General features: G+C 32.3%; 2 protein-coding genes across 3 annotated transcripts; one reads left to right on the top strand and one right to left on the bottom strand.

Moving 5' to 3' along the window:
- Positions 1 to 3,656: 3,656 nt before the first annotated feature.
- Positions 3,657 to 19,943, top strand: LOC108460256 (inositol hexakisphosphate and diphosphoinositol-pentakisphosphate kinase VIP2-like). Of its 2 annotated transcripts, none has more exons than XM_017759689.2 (30): positions 3,657 to 4,246; positions 4,431 to 4,490; positions 5,055 to 5,101; positions 5,636 to 5,719; positions 6,621 to 6,684; positions 7,083 to 7,236; positions 7,957 to 8,027; positions 8,252 to 8,356; positions 8,769 to 8,861; positions 9,811 to 9,885; positions 10,762 to 10,847; positions 11,754 to 11,960; positions 12,051 to 12,150; positions 12,238 to 12,302; positions 12,845 to 12,926; positions 13,189 to 13,347; positions 13,661 to 13,703; positions 13,851 to 13,933; positions 14,100 to 14,162; positions 14,241 to 14,315; positions 15,518 to 15,643; positions 15,828 to 16,069; positions 16,207 to 16,251; positions 16,809 to 16,875; positions 17,197 to 17,268; positions 17,548 to 17,801; positions 17,877 to 17,934; positions 18,108 to 18,275; positions 18,384 to 18,458; positions 18,865 to 19,943. In XM_017759689.2, the coding sequence occupies exons 1-30, from the start codon at positions 4,160 to 4,162 to the stop codon at positions 19,126 to 19,128; spliced, it is 3,174 nt and encodes a 1,057-aa protein (XP_017615178.1). In that variant the 5' UTR covers positions 3,657 to 4,159; the 3' UTR covers positions 19,129 to 19,943. The 2 variants fall into 2 exon arrangements, with proteins under 2 accessions (XP_017615178.1, XP_017615179.1); XM_017759690.2 differs by having other exon boundaries at positions 3,657 to 4,228.
- On the bottom strand, positions 19,590 to 21,177 carry LOC108460258 (thioredoxin H2-like). The gene is made up of 3 exons (XM_017759692.2): positions 20,846 to 21,177; positions 20,616 to 20,738; positions 19,590 to 19,974 (listed from the first exon to the last, which is right to left on the bottom strand). The coding sequence occupies exons 1-3, from the start codon at positions 20,978 to 20,980 to the stop codon at positions 19,828 to 19,830; spliced, it is 405 nt and encodes a 134-aa protein (XP_017615181.1). The 5' UTR covers positions 20,981 to 21,177; the 3' UTR covers positions 19,590 to 19,827.
- Positions 21,178 to 21,776: the final 599 nt, after the last annotated feature.

The following is a 21,776-nucleotide window of genomic DNA, read 5'->3' on the forward strand; positions in this document are numbered from 1 at the left end:
TTTTAAGATAAATATATTTTTAAAGTTATTTTTTTAGTTTTGTGCTATTTAAATAAATCTAGACAATTATTTATTCAGATTCATTCTATATTTATATTTTAATTATTTTTTTTATTTTTTGATGATGTGGCATACCACGTTAATATATTGCCACGTGGTAGTTTTTGTGGTTTTCGTCGGGCACATTAGCACGATTAACAATAAAATATATCATCTAGCAGTTTTTATTAACAAAATGGGTCAATTAATTTTTCTTTTGTCACTGAGGGCTCCGGTAGATGTACTTGTTTCATAAAATGCTCAATTGATTCTTTGATTTTTTATTGAGGACTTTTTTAACATTTCAGCCTAAAAGATATAAGATAGTATAAATTAAAGGAGAGGGATCACTAACTCCGATGTAAAACTAGAGTGGTTTTACACCATTCTATACCTTTTTATTCCGTTAATATTTTAACAATCTAACAGTCATATTTCATGCTCCATTTATATAGATCATGCATGCTAAGTTTGACATAAATTAAAAATTTCTAACTATTCGTTTTATATAAAAAACTTTCAACAATTAAATATATATAGATAATATTTTAAATCTATATGATAGAGATATTGAATCAATTAAAAATTTACATGCATGACAAGTACAAGTATCTTGAAATAGTTGTATTATTAAAATATTAATCGTATAAAAATTATAAAAGAATATAAAACCACTTAAATTTTATATCAAGTATAAGTAGATCTCATCTTAAATTAAAATAGTTTTATTTGAAACTTTAGTCGATGTAAACTAAGTGCTTTACACGTCAATCAAAGTTTTATTATAATATAGTAAAAATTTGATATTTTAATAATAGGTATTGTATAAAATTTGAAACATTAGTATACTTTTATCAGTTTTTATATGGGAAAATATTTGGTACATTACTAGTAGAATTTAAAAATTCTACAAGTAGGGTTGGGATGATGATAAGTGTATATAGGATACAATAAAAATTGGGATAAATATTAAAACTAGACATGAACTATCATATAAGATACAATTTGATACATGAACTATGATTTGATGCAATCATACACTTGAAACTTTGATAGTTGTTCAAATATATACATGAAACACTAATTTTGATTCAATTACATACATTTTAAAAATAAAATACATTAATTTATTTTTATATTGAATAAATATAATTATTTGTGCATGCATCATGTTAGTGTAAATTAGTGTTATATCAATAATTGTGTTAGTGATTAGTTTTGTACTTTTATAAAATGTTCAATTTGATACCTAAACTATTAATTTGTGTATTATTTGCTATTTGTACTTTCATAAAATGTCCAATGTGGTACTGAACTATCAATTTGTGTATTATTTAGTCCTTGTACTTTCATAAATTGTCTAATGTGGTACTTATACTTTGAGAATGTTCAATGTAGTACTTGAATTATCAATTTATGTATTATTATGGTATCTAAAGTTAACACCCATAATAAATACTAAGCCAACTAATGAAAATTGGCACATGAATTTTTTCAAATCAACAATTCCATATGAATAACATAATATTATGTGAAATGGAAAAAAAAATGAAATGATATTTGAGATCAAGGTATTCAAACTTTTATTCAAGCTCAATAAGTCAAGTAAGAGACATAAAATTGGGGAAATTTTGGCTTATATAAATTTTGGAAAATTTAGGGTTCTTAACAAAATCTAAGTAATCTTGAGTTAAAAATGATGATTTTTAAAGTTAAACTTATATTGTTTAGATATAGTTATTTTTAAAATTTAGTTTATTTAATTCCATTTTTATGCTTTATTATCTATTTTCATAATATTATTATTCATGTGATATTAATGATTTGGAAAAATTTATATGTCAAATTTTCGTTGGTTGATTTAGCATTTACTAAAGGTGTTAATTCTATATATTATAATAATACACAGATTGATAGTTAGGGTACCACATTAAACATTTTCAAAATATAAGTACCACATTGGACATTTTCAAAGTAGGGTACCACATTAAACATTTTATAAAAGTACCAAGTACCAAATAATACACAAATTAATAGTTCAAGTACTATATTAGACATTTTTAAAGTACAGGCATCATATGGACATTTTATGGAAGTATAGGTACCAAATGTGACATTATCCCTTTTTTTAAAGTTGCCGGATCGAATCGAGATTGAGTTTAGACTGCCCTACCCTGGGATATTTACAAAATTACTCCTCATTTTATTTTTATTTATGATTTAACCCCTAAATGATTTTATGGGCTGTAAATTTATGTACTTGATTTCTGGCAGTGGTTGTTAGTGATTACACTAAAGTAATGATAGTTGAAATTAGACATTGGATGCTTGAAAGGGACATAAACCTGTAGAAAAGAACCAAATACAAAATTCGTATGTGACAATGTAATAGTGTTTATCTTGTGCTATTTACATGGAGCCATTGATTGAATAAACTCATCTATTGTAGGCAAGTAAATAGCTTTAAACGTCTTATATAAATTCATCTACTGCCTACTGCACTATTGTTCTTACTTCCTGAACTAATAGCTCCAATTGAATCAGATTTAGCAAAGTGACTAATATACATAATTTATATTATCAAGTAAGCAAATAAAAAATAGTTAGCACGTTCTCAAGACATTGTTTCATAATAAAAGATTTCAACATATTAGAATGAATTGTTTTATAATCAAAGAATTGGTTAATTTGAAACAATAAAATAAAATAAACTTCCATCAGGATGGGTCGAAATCGGGCTTTTAATAAAATTTTGAGTTGAGGTTAGGGCAAGTTTATTTTTTTAATGTCAGGATCGAGTTAGAGTCGAGAGACGAGAGTAGAACTTAGGGTCGAGGTCGAGGTGGACAACAATTCACCTTGCACCATTGTCATCACTAATTATACATTTGATCAAAGTTTATGTATGGTTTTAAACTTTTACTACAAATTTTTAAAAATAAATATATAAAAGAGATGTGAATCTACCAAATATAAACTTTTTGTATTATACTATTTTTATATTAGTTTGAAATTAGTACATAATGAAAGTTGAAATTAATAAATCTAAAACAACTTATTTTTATGTTATGATTAAAAATATTAAATTTATTATATATTTATTTTATATTAAAGAAAATTCAAAATTAAACACTCTATTAAACTTATGAAAAATAGTAAATTGTACAAGGGCAAAGTTAGAAAATTATTTAAGAGTCAAAATTAAATTGTAACTTTCTAATGGTTAAATTAAAATTTTATCATTTGGGGAATAAAGTATAATTTTATCTTTACTAATTTAAAATTTTAAAATTTTAAAGAATTTAAATAAAAAATTCATTTTAGGAGTGAGACCCATGCCAAATTTTGGGTTAGCCCTTAAAATTGTACCAAACATTTTAAAACTACAAATAATATTTTAAATTGATTCTCAAACTTTAAAATGTTTTAATCACATTGTCAAAATTAGAAGTTTATACCAATTAAGTCATTTCATTTCGCAGTTAAGTGGTATGTAAAATAATTAAAAATTTAAAAATACATGCGTACATACATACCTATAATGTATCAATGTGAAAGCAATAGGTTTAATTGATATAAGCTTTAAAGTAGGAGATGTAGTTAGAATTTAAAGGGTAAGAAATTTACCAAAAAAACCCCGTAAACTTTGCACGTCCCTGTCACAAAGCAAAATCATCATCCACTTGAATATTCCGGAATCCAATATCTTTCCACTCCAAACACCCCCTCCCTCAATACTAAAATGAATCTATAAATATATTTTTAATTCAAAAAATAGAAGTTTTTCATTTTTGTTCGGCTTGGAAAGCGTTCCATCTCATTTTCCTCTCCGATATTTCTCGCGACTTACTCAACGCCTTGCCTTCTTTATTCTTCGCTGAATCGCTTTCTCTGTTTTTTCTTTCTTTTTTTTTTCCCGTTTTCACTGTTTTATTTTATTTTATTTTTTACTTCTTCTTGATCTTATATTATACGTATGATAATATATATACCTGGAAGTTTCCGATTTGCGTTCTGGCGGTGATTCACAGCGGAAGAGTTTTCCGTCGCAGTGTTCTTTTTTGTTCGCTGAGATTACTTTTCTTTTTTGAGATATAAAGAGTAAAAGGAAGATTCAGAGATGGTAGGAGCAGGAGATGGAAGAGGATATAAGAAGATAATTGTTGGAATTTGCGTCATGGAAAAGAAGGTGAAATGCGGAAGCGAGGTCCTTGTCTCTTTTGTTCGCTCGAGTTTTCTACTAAATATATGAAAAAATTATAATTTTTTCATAAAAAATATAATATAGTTGGACGACGTGTGACTTTGTATAGTAATATAATTTATTATTTATTGCTATGTGTTAATGCTTAAATTTTAAGCTTTTAAAACATTTCCTGTTCTTTTTTCAGGCTTTTTCAGCTCCAATGAGACAGATTTTGGACAGGATTAAGGCTTTTGGCGAATTTGAGGTAGATCAGATATAACTTTTAAACTTTAAATTAATCTGAATTAGAATTGTTTTATTTATGTATGAGTTGAATTTGATGTAACGTGAATTAGTTTACGGGAAATATAAATGGATAAACCATGGTTTGCTCATTTACATTGATGAAATATGTAAATTTTATTTTTTGGTAAAACTCTAATTAAGTGTTTGGAATGATATGCTGGAGTTTGTTAGTGTGTGCTATATTGCACCCTATGTTAATCAAACTTGGGTCTAAGTATTGGATATGATATGTGTTCAACACATGCATGTTAAATTTTTTTCCATGTCAGTTGAAGGGTACTTCAACGGCCATATTTCTTACATCCATGTCCGAATATGCATAAGATATGAGTGCTGGACGCATGTACTTCAAGAAAAATGTTTTGTTGTTTTGTTCTTATGGATTTCTTGCTTTGAAATGTCTTTCTTTTTTTCTTCTTGTAGATTCTCCATTTCGGTGATATGTACTTCAAGAAAAATGTTTTGTTGTTTTGTTCTTATGGATTTCTTGCATTGCAATGTCTTTCTTTTTTTCTTCTTGTAGATTCTCCATTTCGGTGATAGGGTTATTCTTGAAGATCCTATAGAAAGGTACATTTTTGGTTAATTAGTGGAATCACATTGTCTCAGATTTACATTGTGATATTTTTTATTTGGTTACAATTGGTATTGTTGGTGTCGTTATCATTTATTTATTTTTATTTTAAACTTAGAAGACAAAAGAAAGGAAGAAGAAAAAAGGGGTGGAGGGGATCCACAGATTTGCTCATTAAATTTCCAGTTGAAAGCAGTAAATAGACGGTTGCATTTATGTTGAAAAATTTGAAGTCTTCACTTTTAGCTGTTATCTTCCTATTGATTTATTGTCTTGTCATTTGTTTTTTCTTCGAAAGGTATAGTTTGAGTCTGAGCAACTGTGTGATTTGAGATCATAACTTACCCTGTCTCCTTTCATTGGATGATTATATGATTTTTCGAGGGAGTTAAGTTGGAGGATGTGGAGGGAGATGTCCATATTTGTGTAATGAGTGTACTTCTTGTTATCAAACTCAAACGGTCAAGGTTCACATTGTTTTTCTTACCTAGCTGAGAGGTCGTAATTTCTTGTAATTTTGCTTGTTTCAGCTGGCCAATCTGTGATTGTTTAATTGCATTCTACTCCTCTGGATTTCCCCTAAAGAAGGCTGAAGAATATGCTGCTTTAAGGAAGTAAGTTCTTATATATATATATATATATTTAATTTTGTATGCATGTATTCTATTTGCATGTTCACAATAGGGAATCGATTTGTAACTTCAATGTGGGAAACTTAACATAATGATAGAATAACTTTTTGACTGTCATACTTTCCTATCTGGCTACAAGTAATGTGCTAAATGTTGGTCAAGTAACGCCTTAAAAAATTAAAGAATTCAGAGCCATGATGATTACTTCAAAATTCTGATATTTTCTTTTGTACATAGGTCTTAAAATTAGATTCCATTAAAAGTTAATTATTTATATTAATTCTGATTGGATCTTGGGTCTAACTCATCAGCATCAATCCATCAATATGATGAGGTATGAGGTCCATAGATATAAAAGTATTAGGTCTCAATCCAAATGGAGTGTTAGTGAATGCTCAAGAGCAGTGGATTACTTTTTGAAATTCAGAAGATAATTATGTTCAAGGTGATGATCAATTAATATCTCTCTAGTTTAGGTTGGGAAAGTCTAAAGTTTTGCTTTTGCATGATTGCAAGGGAAAGTACCACAGTATGGCTGTTTTATTAAGTGCCATGGTATCCACTATTAGAGTCTAGACCTCCAGTAACTTTAGCCCTATTTATAGTCAATTTAACTTATATCTATCCTTCCGTGTAACTGGAGCCACGATCAGATTATTCCATCTCAACTATGTGTTTTTTTTTTTCAGCAGAATCAATCTCTTAAAGATCAGAGAAAGCTAATTTCTGCCACAGTTCCAATTTTTTAATCTATAGAACATCTACAAGTTTATTACATTGTTTTGGTCATTCTAGTTCTTTGAATAATAACAATTTCTTCTTTTCTATACCAAGCAAGCAGTAATTAATTATGTTTTCCTACTATTTCTGCTCTATGATTCAGACCGTTCCTTGTGAATGAGTTGGAGCCACAACACCTTCTTCATGATCGACGGAAGGTATACGAGGTATACATCCTAAGCATCCATCTTGACGTTGTGGTTTTGACCCTTTTCCAGTTAGAAAAACCAAGACCACTCCACCTCACCTAAGTACTTTGTGGCAATTTTTTTAGGTCATATATGTTGCTTTTCATAGTCCTAAACCTTCATCCTTTGGAATGTAGGTGAGAGGCTCTTAGTGGTAGTTTGGTTCTCCTGTCCCCCATGTAATATTGTAAAGTTTGAATATTGGTTGACAGGAAGATTAAGGCTAGATCTATATCATAATCGGTCAAAGCTTCTATTCTTTGAGCAAAACCATTATCCTTTTAGCTTATCTGAGAACTGACTATATAAATGGTTGAAATGTATGATATTATAGCAGTTGATTGACAAAGACTAACCTTATTATTTTGGGATTCAAGCGACTTGAAATGTTTGGTATCTCTGTTCCAAGATATGCCCTTGTAAATAGAGAAGAACCATACCAAGAGCTGGATTACTTTATTGAAGATGAAGATTATGTTGAGGTCCATGGAAATCGTTTTTGGAAGCCATTTGTGGAAAAGCCTGTTGATGGTGAGTTTGGTCCTTAAACTTCTGTTTATCTTCTTGCATCTGTTAGCTCCTCACTGGTATCCTAAGCATGAACTTAATGTGGTTCTTTGTGGCCTTTTTCTTGTTTCCATAAAATTTGACTTGCAATTTGAAGAGTATGTTAAAGCGTCTATTCTTTTTGTTCTTGAAAAAAGATCAAATACTGGACACTTAATCTATTGCTCATTAATTTCATTCTCGTCTGACAATATTTAAATATGTTCTTTCTGTTTGTATATAGTATGGGGCAAGGATCAATAAAGTTATTGCATGTGCAATGTATTTAGAGAACTGTTTCCTTACATAATATTTTTTTTATTGACTGGCTTGATCTATAGAATTAAAGGGGCATACTTTTTCTTTTTTTGGTTTCTTATACACCATTTTTCTGAAAAAAAAGGATTTTGAATGAAAATATAAGATCTGCTTATTGATTTTATGGTATGTTGAATAACAACCATCCACCTTATGAAAATTGTTAAGACATTTGCATCTACAAACCCATATGCTTACCTAGTTCAGTTTTAAAATTATCTTACCAGTTTAATAGGTTCATGAAGTTGAGTCTTGAAACCTAATTCATGACACTTGGGAGGATTCCTGTTCTTTGATATTCGTAACTGCGCCACCAATCTGGCTTCATTGCAACTCTTTTTCCAGTTTTGCCTGTATGTTAACCGATTTTTTTTTTTTTTTTTGAAGGGGATGATCATAGTATAATGATTTATTACCCTAGCTCAGCAGGTGGAGGCATGAAGGAATTATTTAGGAAGGTCTGAATATTATCTTGAACTTCTGGCTAGAACGTTCTTGTTATGTTTGAAGCTCTGATATGGATTTTATAAGCCTTTTTCTGGGAAATGCTTTTAACTTTTTTGCCTGATTTAAGGGGCAAACTGTTGTAAATGCAGCAGCCAATATGCCAAATAGCTGTTCATGATTGTTTTGATATTCTACTGGCAAATGGTTATAATGTGGTATAGTTTCTCTTTTGTAGGTTGGAAACAGATCAAGTGAGTTCCATCCTGAAGTTAGAAGAGTAAGACGTGAAGGTTCTTATATATATGAGGAGTTTATGCCAACTGGAGGAACAGATGTCAAGGTTGTACATTTTGGCGTACAAGTTTTGTAGTTAATTTAGTTTACTTTGATTGGTTATTATATGAAACCTGATTCTTATTATTGTTGCAGACTTTTCTGCATTCAATAGTGCACTCTTTACATTTAACTCTGTTTGACTAGGAGAGTGGAGGGAACAGCGTATAAGGGTAGCTTCGCATTTGCTGTTTCTGCGAACTTTTATAGTATTAGTTAGGTATTGAATATCAGTTGATTAGGCAGTTATTTGCATTAGGAAGAATCAACTATTCTATATGCAGACTGTACATTTGTTTTTTATGGTTCGGCTGGATCTTTTTTTGAACTTTTAGTGATAGTCATATTGCCGCTTTCTCTCTCTCTGTCTGTCTCTCTTATTGGCAAGGTTGTCTGCTTATCCTGTCAAATGAATATAGGTCTATACTGTTGGTCCTGAATATGCACATGCTGAGGCTAGGAAGTCTCCTGTTGTTGATGGTGTTGTTATGAGAAATCCTGATGGAAAAGAAGTAAGTATTTGGTAATATATTAATCAAGCATGTTCTTTACTTCTTCTCTTTGATGTATGCACCTGAGCACATACTCAGAAATCCCACTTTCTGGTCATTTTGGTTCCTTGACAATCACTTGTTTCTTCGTCAATTCTTGATTGTCAAGCAACCTCTTATCATTTACTCTTTTAGTGCTTGGGCTATGGAGGGATGTTTTATCTGCAGATTAGCATGTAGTTTCAAGTTAAAACAGTGGTTTTTTTAATCATCTTTGAGAGTTGAAGTGGATGATGAACAATATTTGTTGGATTCAAATTATTAGGAGATTGTTTCAGTTGGATTCTGTCATGCTAAAGAGATTAAATCCATGTTACCTGGTGAAAATATATTGAAAGTAAAGTATATGCAAGACATCTATAAAAGAAGTTAATCATAACTAACATCTATAAAAGAAGTTAATCATAACTAAGACATGCTTATGATGTACATATTGCTTGATATGTTTTGATCCAGCGAAATGACTTAAATCATTGCCCTTACCTTTATGGTGCTGCAGAGTGAAGAAGGGCCAATAAAATAGATGGTCAAGTCAATAATTTAGCAGGAAAATCATATGTAAAAGATCATATGCAAAAAGCTGTAATTTGGGTCTATCTTGCTCCTGTAATGTTTTATATTATTTGTTTTGCATTGTGGCAGATCACTTCCTTTAATTGCAGAGTGAAAATGATGGAAGGGTTAATTAATTATTATCGATGCATAGAATGTATAATACATTACATAATCAGCTATCTTATTGGCTACATAACTAATGCAGAAGGTTTTTTAGTTATTACTAACATAGAACATTTCGCACATTACATAATAACTACCTTATTTTCTAACATAACCGATTCACTGCTATTTGATTTTCACATGGAGGTTGGAATATATGATGTTTGAACATATCTCAATTATCTAATGACAGATCAGATATCCTGTTTTGCTGACACCTAATGAGAAGCAAATGGCTAGGGAAGTTTGCATTGCATTTAGGCAAGCGGTATGTCTATTCCATCTTATTTGTGAAATTTGCCTTGGTTTTTGATCCATATCTTTTTATGGCAATGTTTTTTCTGCGATATGATATCTACCGGAAATTACTTATAATATTTGTTTTGCTTTTCTTGCAACTTTAGCTTTTTGTCTTCTGGTTTCTGATGGTTTGAAACGATGAGTTTTGTTGAGATATTATTGGCACTCATTTCTTTGTTATATATTTTACCATCATATTTTAGTTTTTCCTTTTCCAACTAAGTTTTAAGTAATGGGGTTAAAAGATTTGTTCGCATGTTAAAGTTACTATCAGTTGGATTTATGAAGAATGCTTTCATGCAATTGTAGGAAAAAAACATATATTGTCTTCTGGCACTTGTAACCACCTTTTCTTTTTAAATAAACTTAGAAGACGGGGTTTATTAAGAGGTATCTGCTTTCCTGGTGTTGACAGAAATGCTTAACCTAAATCAAGATTTGTTTTTCTCTATTAAGTGGTTTTATCCCACATCTGTTAAATATTAGGTTTCTTGTGGTCTTGTATCAAAGTTGGGCCCCTCCACTTATTACCAATTGATATCAGGTCATATGCTGAACATGATATCAAGGCCCTAGTTTTGTTATTTTGTTCTCCCTACCTGACCCCATGTGAGGTTGATGAGCTTTGGTATGTTGTCCACATTTAGATCTTGTGAGCTACGCATGAGGGGGAGTGTTACTAGGTGTTATTCTACATTTGTTAAGTGTCAAGTTTCCTGTAGTCTTCTATTGAAGTTGTGTCCCTTCACCTATTTCCAGTTGGTTTTAGGTTTGATTCTTAATATCTCCATTTGTAATGGTTTATATGGCATACCGTTTTAATAACCGGTTTGAATTCTTGCAGGTGTGTGGGTTTGATCTTTTGCGTTCTGAGGGGCGGTCATATGCTTGTGATGTGAATGGATGGAGTTTTGTGAAAAATTCACACAAGTATTAGTTTCTTGTCTTGTGATTATACACGGTGTTGTTCATATCATTATTTTTCGTTTGATTACGCTACATATTGTCTTGAATGCAATATCTCAGTTATTATTTTCTGTCTGTGCGTGTAAAGTAATCACTCTTCGTCATTTAATTTTAATTTTCCTTATATCATGTATCACAGACAGAAAGAGGAGAAAGGAAAAAACTCGCATGTGTGCATGCTGGCCCTGAATATATTGATGTCTTTAAGGTGTTGCACAGTGCGGATGATGGAAAGTGATAAATATGAAAAAGTTGTCAATCCAATGGTTAAGCTACAAAGTATGATTTATGAAACCTAACCATTGGATTAGCAAATTTTCCGTACTTACCCCTTTTCCATCCTTCCTACCCAGCAAGCAAAGTCTAAGTGCTTGATCTTGGTGTTCTATTTTCTTTTCTTGTCTATTCTCTGTGCGTGCTTTATTATGTTTCCAATGTAACTTATCTAGTATTTTTCAGTCAATGAAACTAAGTGCAGTATAACTTGCTCACCAATTATTTGGACTTTTATAAAGAAATGCTTCTGCAGTTGTTAGATGCAATAAAATTGAGCTAGATTCCACTTTCAATGTAAAATATTCAAGGTGTTAATGATAACTGCTACAAGTCAACCATGGATTTTGGTTTACCAATTATTAGGAAGATAACAAAAAGCTTCCATCCAAAGCTTTGTTTCTCCTTATATATTATGGGGGAAAAGGAGTTTAGTTAAAGCTTGCATGTTCGTTTCTTTTTTGTATTCATTTAATCAATTTCTATTGATAGACTCACTGGTAGAACTGGTGTTTATTTTTCCTTTTTCTTAACTTACTACTGTCACGTCTCCTTTTTTTTTCATTTGTTATGAATTAGACTTACAGTCCAATACAGGTATTATGATGATGCTGCTTGTGTGTTGAGGAAGATGTTTTTAGATGCAAAAGCACCTCATCTTTCTTCAGTAATACCACCAACATTACCATGGAAAGTAAATGAGCCTGTCCAGCCTTCTGAAAGACTTACACGCCAAGGAAGTGGAGTCATTGGTTCATTTGGGCAGTCTGAGGAGCTACGTTGTGTTATAGTTGTTATTCGACAGTATGTTACTACACTTTCCTTGCTGTTTCTTTTTTGGTTTGTTAGAACACTCAACTTTTCATTGTTAAACTAACTATCCTCATTGAGCAGTGGTGATAGAACTCCCAAGCAGAAGGTGAAATTGAAGGTTACTGAGGAAAATCTTCTAAACTTGATGCTAAAGTACAATGGGGGACGACCCAGATCTGAGGTGACTATTTCAGTTTTGTATACCCTATATTTATTCTGCTGGTAATTCTGTTGTCTAAGAACCTATTCTTTGTCATCACTTTTTCAGACAAAACTTAAAAGTGCTGTTGAACTGCAAGATTTATTAGATGCCACAAGGATGCTTGTACCCAGGTTGCTCTTCATATTTCATACTTCGTTTTTGATCTAGCAGAAACACTTTCAGATATTCCCCTTCCAACATCTCAACATCAAAAGGAATGAAAACAAAAGTTTGTAATGGTTAATTTTTACCGGACAGGAAGAGGATTTGCAACAAATTTAGTAGGATAGAATTTTGGGTTGCTTTAAATGAGGAAAATTTTGGCTATATTGTGGGTGCAAACTAGTGATTTTATGGTTAAATTGGATAAAGAGAAATTGAGAAGGTGATTAGTGCTCCTTGGTTAGATTAAAAGGGAGAAGACACGGTTTTGAGAGCTGGAACAAAAAAAAGGAGAAATAAATTCAGCTATCGTTCTGTTATGTTATAGTAACTTTGAAGGCTTTCTTTCTTTGTATTCTTTAGGGGTTGGGGAAGGGGGGCTGTATACTATCTCAAGAAATATTTGCATAGCTTTACTTTTCTTCATAAGAAAGCACATTATGAAATGGAACATTTAGAACTTATTTTGAAAATTGGTAATGATTCAATGTTGATTATTTATGTGATATAGACCAGGTGTTGGAAGTGATAATGAAGCTGAAGATCTTGAGCATGCTGAAAAGCTTCGTCAAGTTAAGGCAGTACTTGAGGAGGTTATCAAACTTATCTTGAAATTACTTGCTTTATCAATCTATTAGCTCTAGTCTAGGATTTTCATTTTATTGTTCTAGTTACTTTGCTCTTCAAATGATCTCTGTGTTGTGGATAGAGAAGTTCACGGTTCTTTATTCCTTCATTATCATAAATGTAACATTTCTTTATACACACAACACACATGTATATAACTATTTTTTCCCTTTTCTTTTAATTGTTTATTTGGGCTGTTTGTTACATAATAAATTCTTTGGTTTCCAGGGGGGACATTTTTCTGGTATTTACAGAAAGGTTCAATTAAAGCCCCTTAAGTGGGTTAAAGTTCAAAAAAGTAATGGTGAAGGTGAAGAAGAACGGCCTGTTGAAGCTCTGATGGTTCTTAAGTATGGGGGTGTGCTTACACATGCTGGGAGGAAGCAGGTAATAATTGAGCTCTCAACTATTTCATCAAATTATTCTTTAGTTGTAATGTCACTTTTCACTTAAGATGCTAAACCACCCCTGAAAGTTAAGAAGAATTATTTGAATTTAAGTGAGGGTAGCATTGGAAAGTTCAAAATGAGAAGGGCATAGTGAATTTAAAGTGGGCATTCATTTTTAAGACATCTAAGGTTGGAAGGAAGGAAATTCATTAGGCTGAGAGGGATAAAAGTTTCACTAAATTTCTCTCTTCATTTGTTTGATTTTCCTTTTCTTTTCTATTTGATTTTTTTTGTCTCTCATTACCATGCAGGCAGAAGAACTGGGTAGATATTTCCGAAATAATATGTATCCAGGTCACTACAATCAATTCTAACCTTTGACTGTTAATGGTTTTCTGCAACCTATATGAGTGTAACGTGTGTTATATGTGCCAGGTAGATAAAATAGTGATAATTTTAGTTGTATGAATCTTTTCGTGACGAATTTTTATAAAATTACAGGTGAAGGTACTGGCCTGCTTCGCCTACATAGTACATATCGTCATGATCTGAAAATTTACAGTTCTGATGAGGGCCGTGTGCAGGTAGGTATGCTTTGAGTGGTAAATGAGTATATATAATTTCATCTTCTCATTATTCACAAATTGTTGATCTGACTATTTGTGCTTCATTCTGAGCTTAGTTACCAAATGCTTATTTCCATTGCCATTTGGCATCATCAGTAGGTTTTTAAATTAAATCATTTAACAGATGTCTGCAGCTGCTTTTGCTAAAGGCCTACTTGACCTTGAAGGGCAGCTAACGCCAATCCTGGTTTGTAATGTTTCCTTAACAAGTTCATTCTGCCTTTTGACATTGAGCTTGCATGACTGAATTGGTTATCTTATCAAGGTCTCCCTTGTTAGCAAGGACTCCTCTATGTTAGACGGACTTGAGAATGCGAGCATTGAGATGGAAAAAGCGAAGGTTTGTATCTCCTCTTGCCTTGATTTGACAAGCAATTTTTATATCATATGACAATTCAGTAAACTAGAATTCTTGGCTTGGTAAATGGATTGATTTATCTATCCGTCGAGTATAAAAACTATTATGCTGCATAAATTGATTAAAGTGTGGTTGGATCAACAGGAGAGCTTTTAACAGGTCTATTTATGATCTTGAATAAGTTGTCTATAATCTAGAGAATCAACTAAAGTTCTCTCATGGACGTTTGAAACTTTTCAAATTTGCATCATACTCTTGGTTTTTTTTTTTTTCTCTAAACATTAAGTGTCAAATTAAGAACTAACATAAAAGGTTTTCTTTTAATATTGATGATCTAGCTGTAAACATTCTCAGGCATTAGTTGATTTGAAAGTTACAATAATAAGAAGATGCATGGGAAATTCCTTTTGGATGCTGGAATTTAACAGTTGGAAAGCAGATTTTCTGAGCATTCTATATCTCATTTTTTACTTGCAACCATTAAAAGGATCATGGCTATTCAGGGAAAAAACAAATAAAGAACATGAGCAAGCTTTTATAAGTTTGGCCAAATTTAAAGTGAGGAGTTTACCCCTAAGATTGTTAATGCTACTAATAGCTATGTGTGTTATTTTTATGCGTTTCTTCCCGGCTTTGAGTTTAGGAATCTGTATATAACTCCTAAAAACTTTAAGCCGCTAGGTGAGGACTTGAGAGTCCAATTGTGGATTGTATACTTCCCTTTGCTAACATGCTCCTTCATGTGCACTCCCTTTGGGCTTAAAAACATGGGGAAAGCACATTGACATCTAGCTTGTGGTCAAATTCGATTCTACATAATGTGTCTATTGTAGAAACTTCGCATCACTTTGATTAAAAGAGACTTTGAGACAATGTTCATGAACAACTTAAAAGTTATGTTCTAACTTTTAAGTGTGTGCTTAATAATGTTTATAATTTTAAGGACATGTTACTTAGTTGTATGGTCTTTAGTTATCACCTTTGACTTCATTGTATTCTATATGGTACTTTGTAGTACCTTGTTCTGATACATGGGTTCCATGAGTTACCACCATGCACTTCCCCCTAGAACAGGGTATAAGGATAAACATGAATGGTCATGTAAGGTGTTAAACTATTGTTTCATGTTTAACAATCTTCAGATCTTTTTGAGTGCAGCTTTAGACTATCTTTTTGTTTTGCAGACTAGACTGAATGAAATTATAACTTCAGGTGCAAGGACAATTCCTAGTAATGGAACATCTGAGTGTCCTTGGATGGTTGATGGAGCTGGATTGCCTTCTAATGCTTCTGAGCTCCTTCCCAAACTGGTAATTTTCACCATTTCAATTAAATATGGAACAGTGGATTGACACCTTCAGATCTTTTTACCTATCAGTTCTAGCTCATTTCCAAGTCACTGGAGGAGGTTAGGTGGGGCAATATAAAACTTTACTGCCCTAATAAGTTATTTTACTTTTTCCTCTTTTTTCATTTTATACCTGTTATATGCAGGTAACTTTGACTAAGAAGGTTACTGAACAAGTCAGAGTACTTGCCAAGCATGAAGATGAGAATCTTGCTGAGACAAGCCCGTATGATGTGATTCTCCCATATGACCAAGCAAAGGCACTTGGTAAGACAAATATTGACATTGATCGTATTGCTGCTGGATTGCCTTGTGGTAGTGAGGGATTCCTTTTGATGTTTGCTCGGTGGAAAAAACTTGAAAGAGATTTGTATAATGAACGTAAAGAGTAAGTATCTACCTTTCTTCTTGATCATACTTGTGGTGCAGGTATCTAAATATGCTGTCAGTTTCATCATATTTCCTATCATTTAGATTTTATATGAAGGGCTTTATTGTATTTGCTAACATTGGACTTTCATGCAGACGTTTTGATATAACTCAAATTCCTGATGTTTATGACTCTTGCAAGTGAGTAATTGCTTCATTCTATTAATAAAATTTTGTTAGAATACCCTATGCTCAACAAATTTTATAATTCAGAAAGCATATGTGGACATATCCTTTATTCCTGGTTTAAGAATTTATCTTTGCAAGTTGCCTCCTCTTTTCCTTGCTCAAATTTTAATTTCTTTTTTTATATATTCTTTGATTTATTCCTTTTAATTTGTTCCATGATTTTTTCAAGGAGTTTGTTGGATGATTCTAATTGCATCCAACATTGCACATCAAAATTGAAATGCACTCCTTGGATTGACCCCTCAAGGATGACGTTGTAGGCTGATCAAGGGTTGGGAGCTTGCATTATTGCTGTATTATGATATATGAATGATACCACGTAACAAGAAATTTAATGTTTCTTAACAAATCATTATGCAAGTCCCCTAAAGCTGAAGCGTGTTCTTCTATCTTGATTATAAAATTCAAACATTCATAATATAAAAAGGTCTCAGCTCTTAGAAGTTTAATGTTTCTGCTTTTCTTTCTGATTGCTTATATATTTTTTCTGTTAATCTAATTTTTGACAGATATGATCTTCTGCATAATGCGCATCTTAATCTAGAAGATTTGGATGAACTCTTCAAAGTTGCCCAGGTACAAAATACTTACGACCTTAGAGATGTATGTTGATCTTTCATAATTGCTATATTAGCAATTTATCTGTATTTAATCTCATGTAGCTATACTTGCCTTTTGATCTGCGACCTCTTTATCCACGTAATCTCATTTGCTTATTTTGATGATTGCATCATATTGCTTTTTAGATTGGCTTCCTTGCCTCTATAATAAAATTTATCAGTTTTTTGTGTTGGGAGTGTGGAAAAATGGAATAGGCTTATTATCAAACATGAATCCCGCTTGTTAATCACCACATCATTTTTGGCCTAATTGTCCACTGTGTAATTGTTGTTGCAGCTTCTTGCAGATGGTGTCATCCCTAATGAATATGGGATTAATCCAAAGCAGAAGCTAAAAATCGGTTCAAAGGTGATCCCTTTTCCTTGCAGCATGTCTCATTCAATTAGATAGGTTTGAACAAAATATCAAAATTTTAGTATGTTTACCGAGCACCGGAACTAAGTCAAAGACTAAAAATCTAAATGAGGATGTGGCACTTCATTTAGTAGGGATAAAATATCTTTGCACGACTATTGATTCCCCCTTCAACAGCAATGCACATTTGTGCAGCCTTCAATAATGCAAATGAAGTACTGTTAGTACTGATGTGTGATTAAAGATGTCCTGATTTTTATTCTGTCCCTTCAGATTGCACGCCGTTTGTTGGGCAAAATTTTGATTGATCTGAGGAATACTCGTGAAGAAGCCCTTCATGTTGCTGAAGTAAAGTGTAATCAAGACAACTGTTCAAACTCAACCAAAACTGCAAAGGCTAATACAGTTTTTCCACCAAACATTTCCATCAAGACTGATGACATAAGAAGATCTAATACCACAAGTGAAATGTCAATAGATCAAGATGATGATGATAATAAAGAGACCAAATACCGTTTGGACCCAAAGTCCGTATATGAACCTTTATGCTTTGTTCTCTATGTTTTATTTTATCTTCTTAAATTTTACTCTTACTCAATCAGGTATGCAAATGTCATGACACCTGAGCGCCACTTGCGAACGCGCCTTTACTTCACATCAGTAAGTGCAAACTGTAAAAGAACTAGCTAACTTTCCTCTTTCAATCATTCAGCAACTATTTTTGCTTGTTCTTTACCATTTGCCCTGCTCATCAGCCTTTATTTGCATGACTTCCCAAATTTGCTACCTATTTACTTACAGTGTTACATCATTTGGCATCAACTCTCTGACAGGAATCGCATATTCATTCCCTCATGAATGTAATTCGGTACTGCAACCTAGATGAATCTCTTCAGGGAGAAGCTGGTCTAGTTTGCCAGAGCGCTTTGGAGAGTTTGTATAAAACGAAAGAGCTTGACTACATGAGTCACATTGTGATAAGAATGTTTGAAAACACAGAGGTTAGTGCCTCTTTTTTTTTAATTCTATTGGTGATAGGTATTTTCTCAGACAGTACACAGTGGCTTTCACCTTGAATCTTTGACATTAAATATGGAATTGAAAAACAGGTAGCTTTAGAAGACCCACGACGGTTCCGCATTGAGTTGACATTTAGCCATGGTGCAGATTCATCCCCATTGGAGGTAATAGTAATACTGTCTTATGTACAAAGAAAAACCCTCGTGGAAGAATGATCAACAATGGAAGTTAATGTTAAACATCATAAAGCAAACCTAAACTATAGTAATTGTTTATTAAAGGTTTTGGCGATTACCTTTTCTTTTTCTTGCGTGTGTGTGGGTCGCATGAAACTACAATAATGCAAATGTACTTCATTGATTCTTTAAATATTCTATTAATTGTGAGGTTGATGCTCATCATGGGTTTTGGTTGGAACTGATTGTTGTTTGAGTGTGATCCATTTCTTCAGTTACTTGTGATCATAGTAGGATATATCTACCATGTTGTCAGACTTGATGTTTGTTGAATTGAATTCATAGTTTATCTTGATGCAATTAATGTGTGGGCATTGATCTTTTGCTTTGACAGAGTAACGATGGCAAGGCTGCTTCACTGAACCAGGAACATACGCTGCCGATAATGGGTCCAGAAAGGCTGCAAGATGTTGCATCCTATCTCACATTAGAGAAAATGGAAAAGATGATTAGGCCATTTGCAATGCCAGCAGAAGACTTCCCTCCTCCATCTACTCCGGCCGGGTTTTCTGGGTACTTCTTGAGAAGCGCCCTGGTGCTTGAGCGTCTGGTAAATCTTTGGCCTTTCCATAAGAATGCTCATACCAACGGAAAGTAACAACTAAGAAGTTAGTTCTCCATTTCCCTCCTTTTAACTTGTTTTTCCCATTCTTTTTGGTTTTTTGTTCAATTTTCCCATTCTTTTTGTTTTACCATTGATGCATCTTTGTTTTCATTTTTTTACCTCTGGTTAAAATAACGGCCAAGAGAGGTCTTAAGCACTTTGCTCGAGTAAATACTTTTCCCCCCAGACTTTCAACAAAAAGAAAGTTGTTGGAAGAATTTTGGAAATTGTATAACTTTTCTCTCATTAATGCAATTTTCTTATTTGATCAAAGAAAAATGTCGGATGGTTGGTAGGTTTGGTTTATGAGTTGGTTGGTCGGGCACTTTATCCTCCTTTTTTCATTATCAGTTGAGATTAGTCGATATAGTGTTATAATCCTTCAAAAGATAAGTTTTTAACAAATAGAACAGAAACAAGCAATGCATGTTAGAAGATTCGTACCTTCTAAACACTTGTGAATGGAAAAGGATAATATAGTTTCCAATCTTAGATCCACTCAACATCAGACAGGATACATAAGAATAAACATGTTAACATTAAAGCAACACATAAGGGGGATTGTGGGGCGATGAAAAGAAAATGAATGCAAGCGAGGAACCAATCATTGTTCCACAACAAAGAGTTTAAACATAATCAAATTCAGGGAAATCCCATTTGACATTATTAATGGAGAATATACAAGCTGAAAGTTCAAGCAGCAGCTACCAGAGCCCTGTGTTTCTCAATTTTCTTCTCAAGATCATTCTTTTGGGCTCCAACCACCCTATCCACTTCCTTCCCTTTCTTTAGCAACACGAAAGTTGGCATTCCTTGAACCCCAAATTCCTGTGCCACATCCTAAATTCCCACCAAGAACCAACAAAAACCAAGGGAATAAATATATATATATCTAAACAACACACCTATGCTCACAAGCAACTAAGATTCAACTTGAAAAAATGCGAATTCTCAAGCTTGAACTCAAGCTATGAGTGGAGCTGAATTCAAGTAGGAGCAATTTGGAGTTGAGCTCGAGAGACAATTCAAATTTGAAATATAGTAATTGAGCTCATTTTTAACACATGTGCTTAATCGAGTGAGCTCGAACAATTTGATTTTTATCTCGAATCAGGGCTGAGTACAAAATTTGAGCTTAAGAAAGATCTCATCTTGAATATAAGCTTGAGTTGAGATTGGTTGATCATACCCCTTCCTTTAACCTCTAAAAGATGATGTATATCTTTTCAATCCAAATTACAAGTATACAGACTCTATGATCCAATTCAACTAATTGAAATGTGCTTTTCAATACACAGAATGATATGGGGGCCTATAAAGTTTCTAATAAGTTTCAGAAATTTTCAGATTCATCACATGTTTTTCATCATTCCCCTGTACATTAAATGCACCCTTAAACAATATACTTATAAATCATGTATAGATGTACATATGTGTGTGTGTGTGTGTATACATAGAAAGAAAAAGGATAGAATGCATACAGGCAGTTCATCAACATCAAGTTTTACAAACTGAACATCAGTGAACTTAGCAGCCATGGCATTCAAAACAGGTTCCATGAATTTACATGGCCCACACCAAGAAGCTGAGAAATCTATAACCATCTGAAAAAGAAAAGAAAAACCAAGATTCAGGTTTTTCATATAATTATCAAAACAACCATTTAAAACCCACAAAAGAAAAAGGATTTAGGGTTGAGAAAGAAAGGTACAAGCTGTGAGCTGTCTTTGACAGAGTTGAAGTGAAGTTGCCATCTGGGTGATGAATGAAAGGTTTGGATGCCTGAATGCTCAGATGAAGATGATGACTTTTCTGGCGTTGAATCGGATGAAAAGAAAGAACCCATTTTTTCCTGTTTCCTTTCTCAAATCAAAGAATCGAAAAGGGAAAAAAACAATGGACAATATGCTGTGCAGGCGGCTGGCAGTAGGGAAGCTTCGGTTTTATCGTTTTCACTTTTTCTTTGTACTCTTTTGGGTTCATAATAAAAATAAAAATAAAAATATGTAAAAAAAATTTAAAAATAAATAAATTTCATGGTCTTCACTAAAATTATTTTTGCAAAAATATTAAAGTTAAAAACCGTTGAATTGACTTGGCTTGAGCATCACGTACGCAAAGAATTTGCTTTTAGGTTTAAGGGCATAAAATGTCTTTAAATTTCTTCAAGAAAAATAATTAAGCTTCTGTGTTTTTTTTATACTCACTTATATAATTCAACTTTATAATATTTCAATAAGATCTTAATTTTTTAAAAAATTAAATCTTTATTTTTTGCTTAATTAAATATTTTAACTTTTAAAATGCATCAAAATAGTTTTAAAATTTTCAAGAAAAGCAATTAAGCTTCTACTTCTTCTTTTTTGCACTCAATTAAATATTTAAACTGTCCTTAATTTTTTTTAATTAAAGTCATTACGTTTCACAACCACAACGTGACATGTGACAAAATGATAAAAATAAAATTTATAAAAATATATTTATATAAAAATAAAAAATATTAAAAATTTTATTAAAAATTATAAAATCATAAAAAATATAAAATTTTATAAAATCGTAAAAATTATAAAATATATAGAAATATAGAAAAAATTATAAAATTTTATAAAGTCGTAACAAATTATAAAAATATAAAGAAATAT

The sequence above is a fragment of the Gossypium arboreum genome, chromosome 4 (assembly GCF_025698485.1).
Source record: "Gossypium arboreum isolate Shixiya-1 chromosome 4, ASM2569848v2, whole genome shotgun sequence".
In the NCBI taxonomy this organism is placed as follows: domain Eukaryota; kingdom Viridiplantae; phylum Streptophyta; class Magnoliopsida; order Malvales; family Malvaceae; genus Gossypium; species Gossypium arboreum.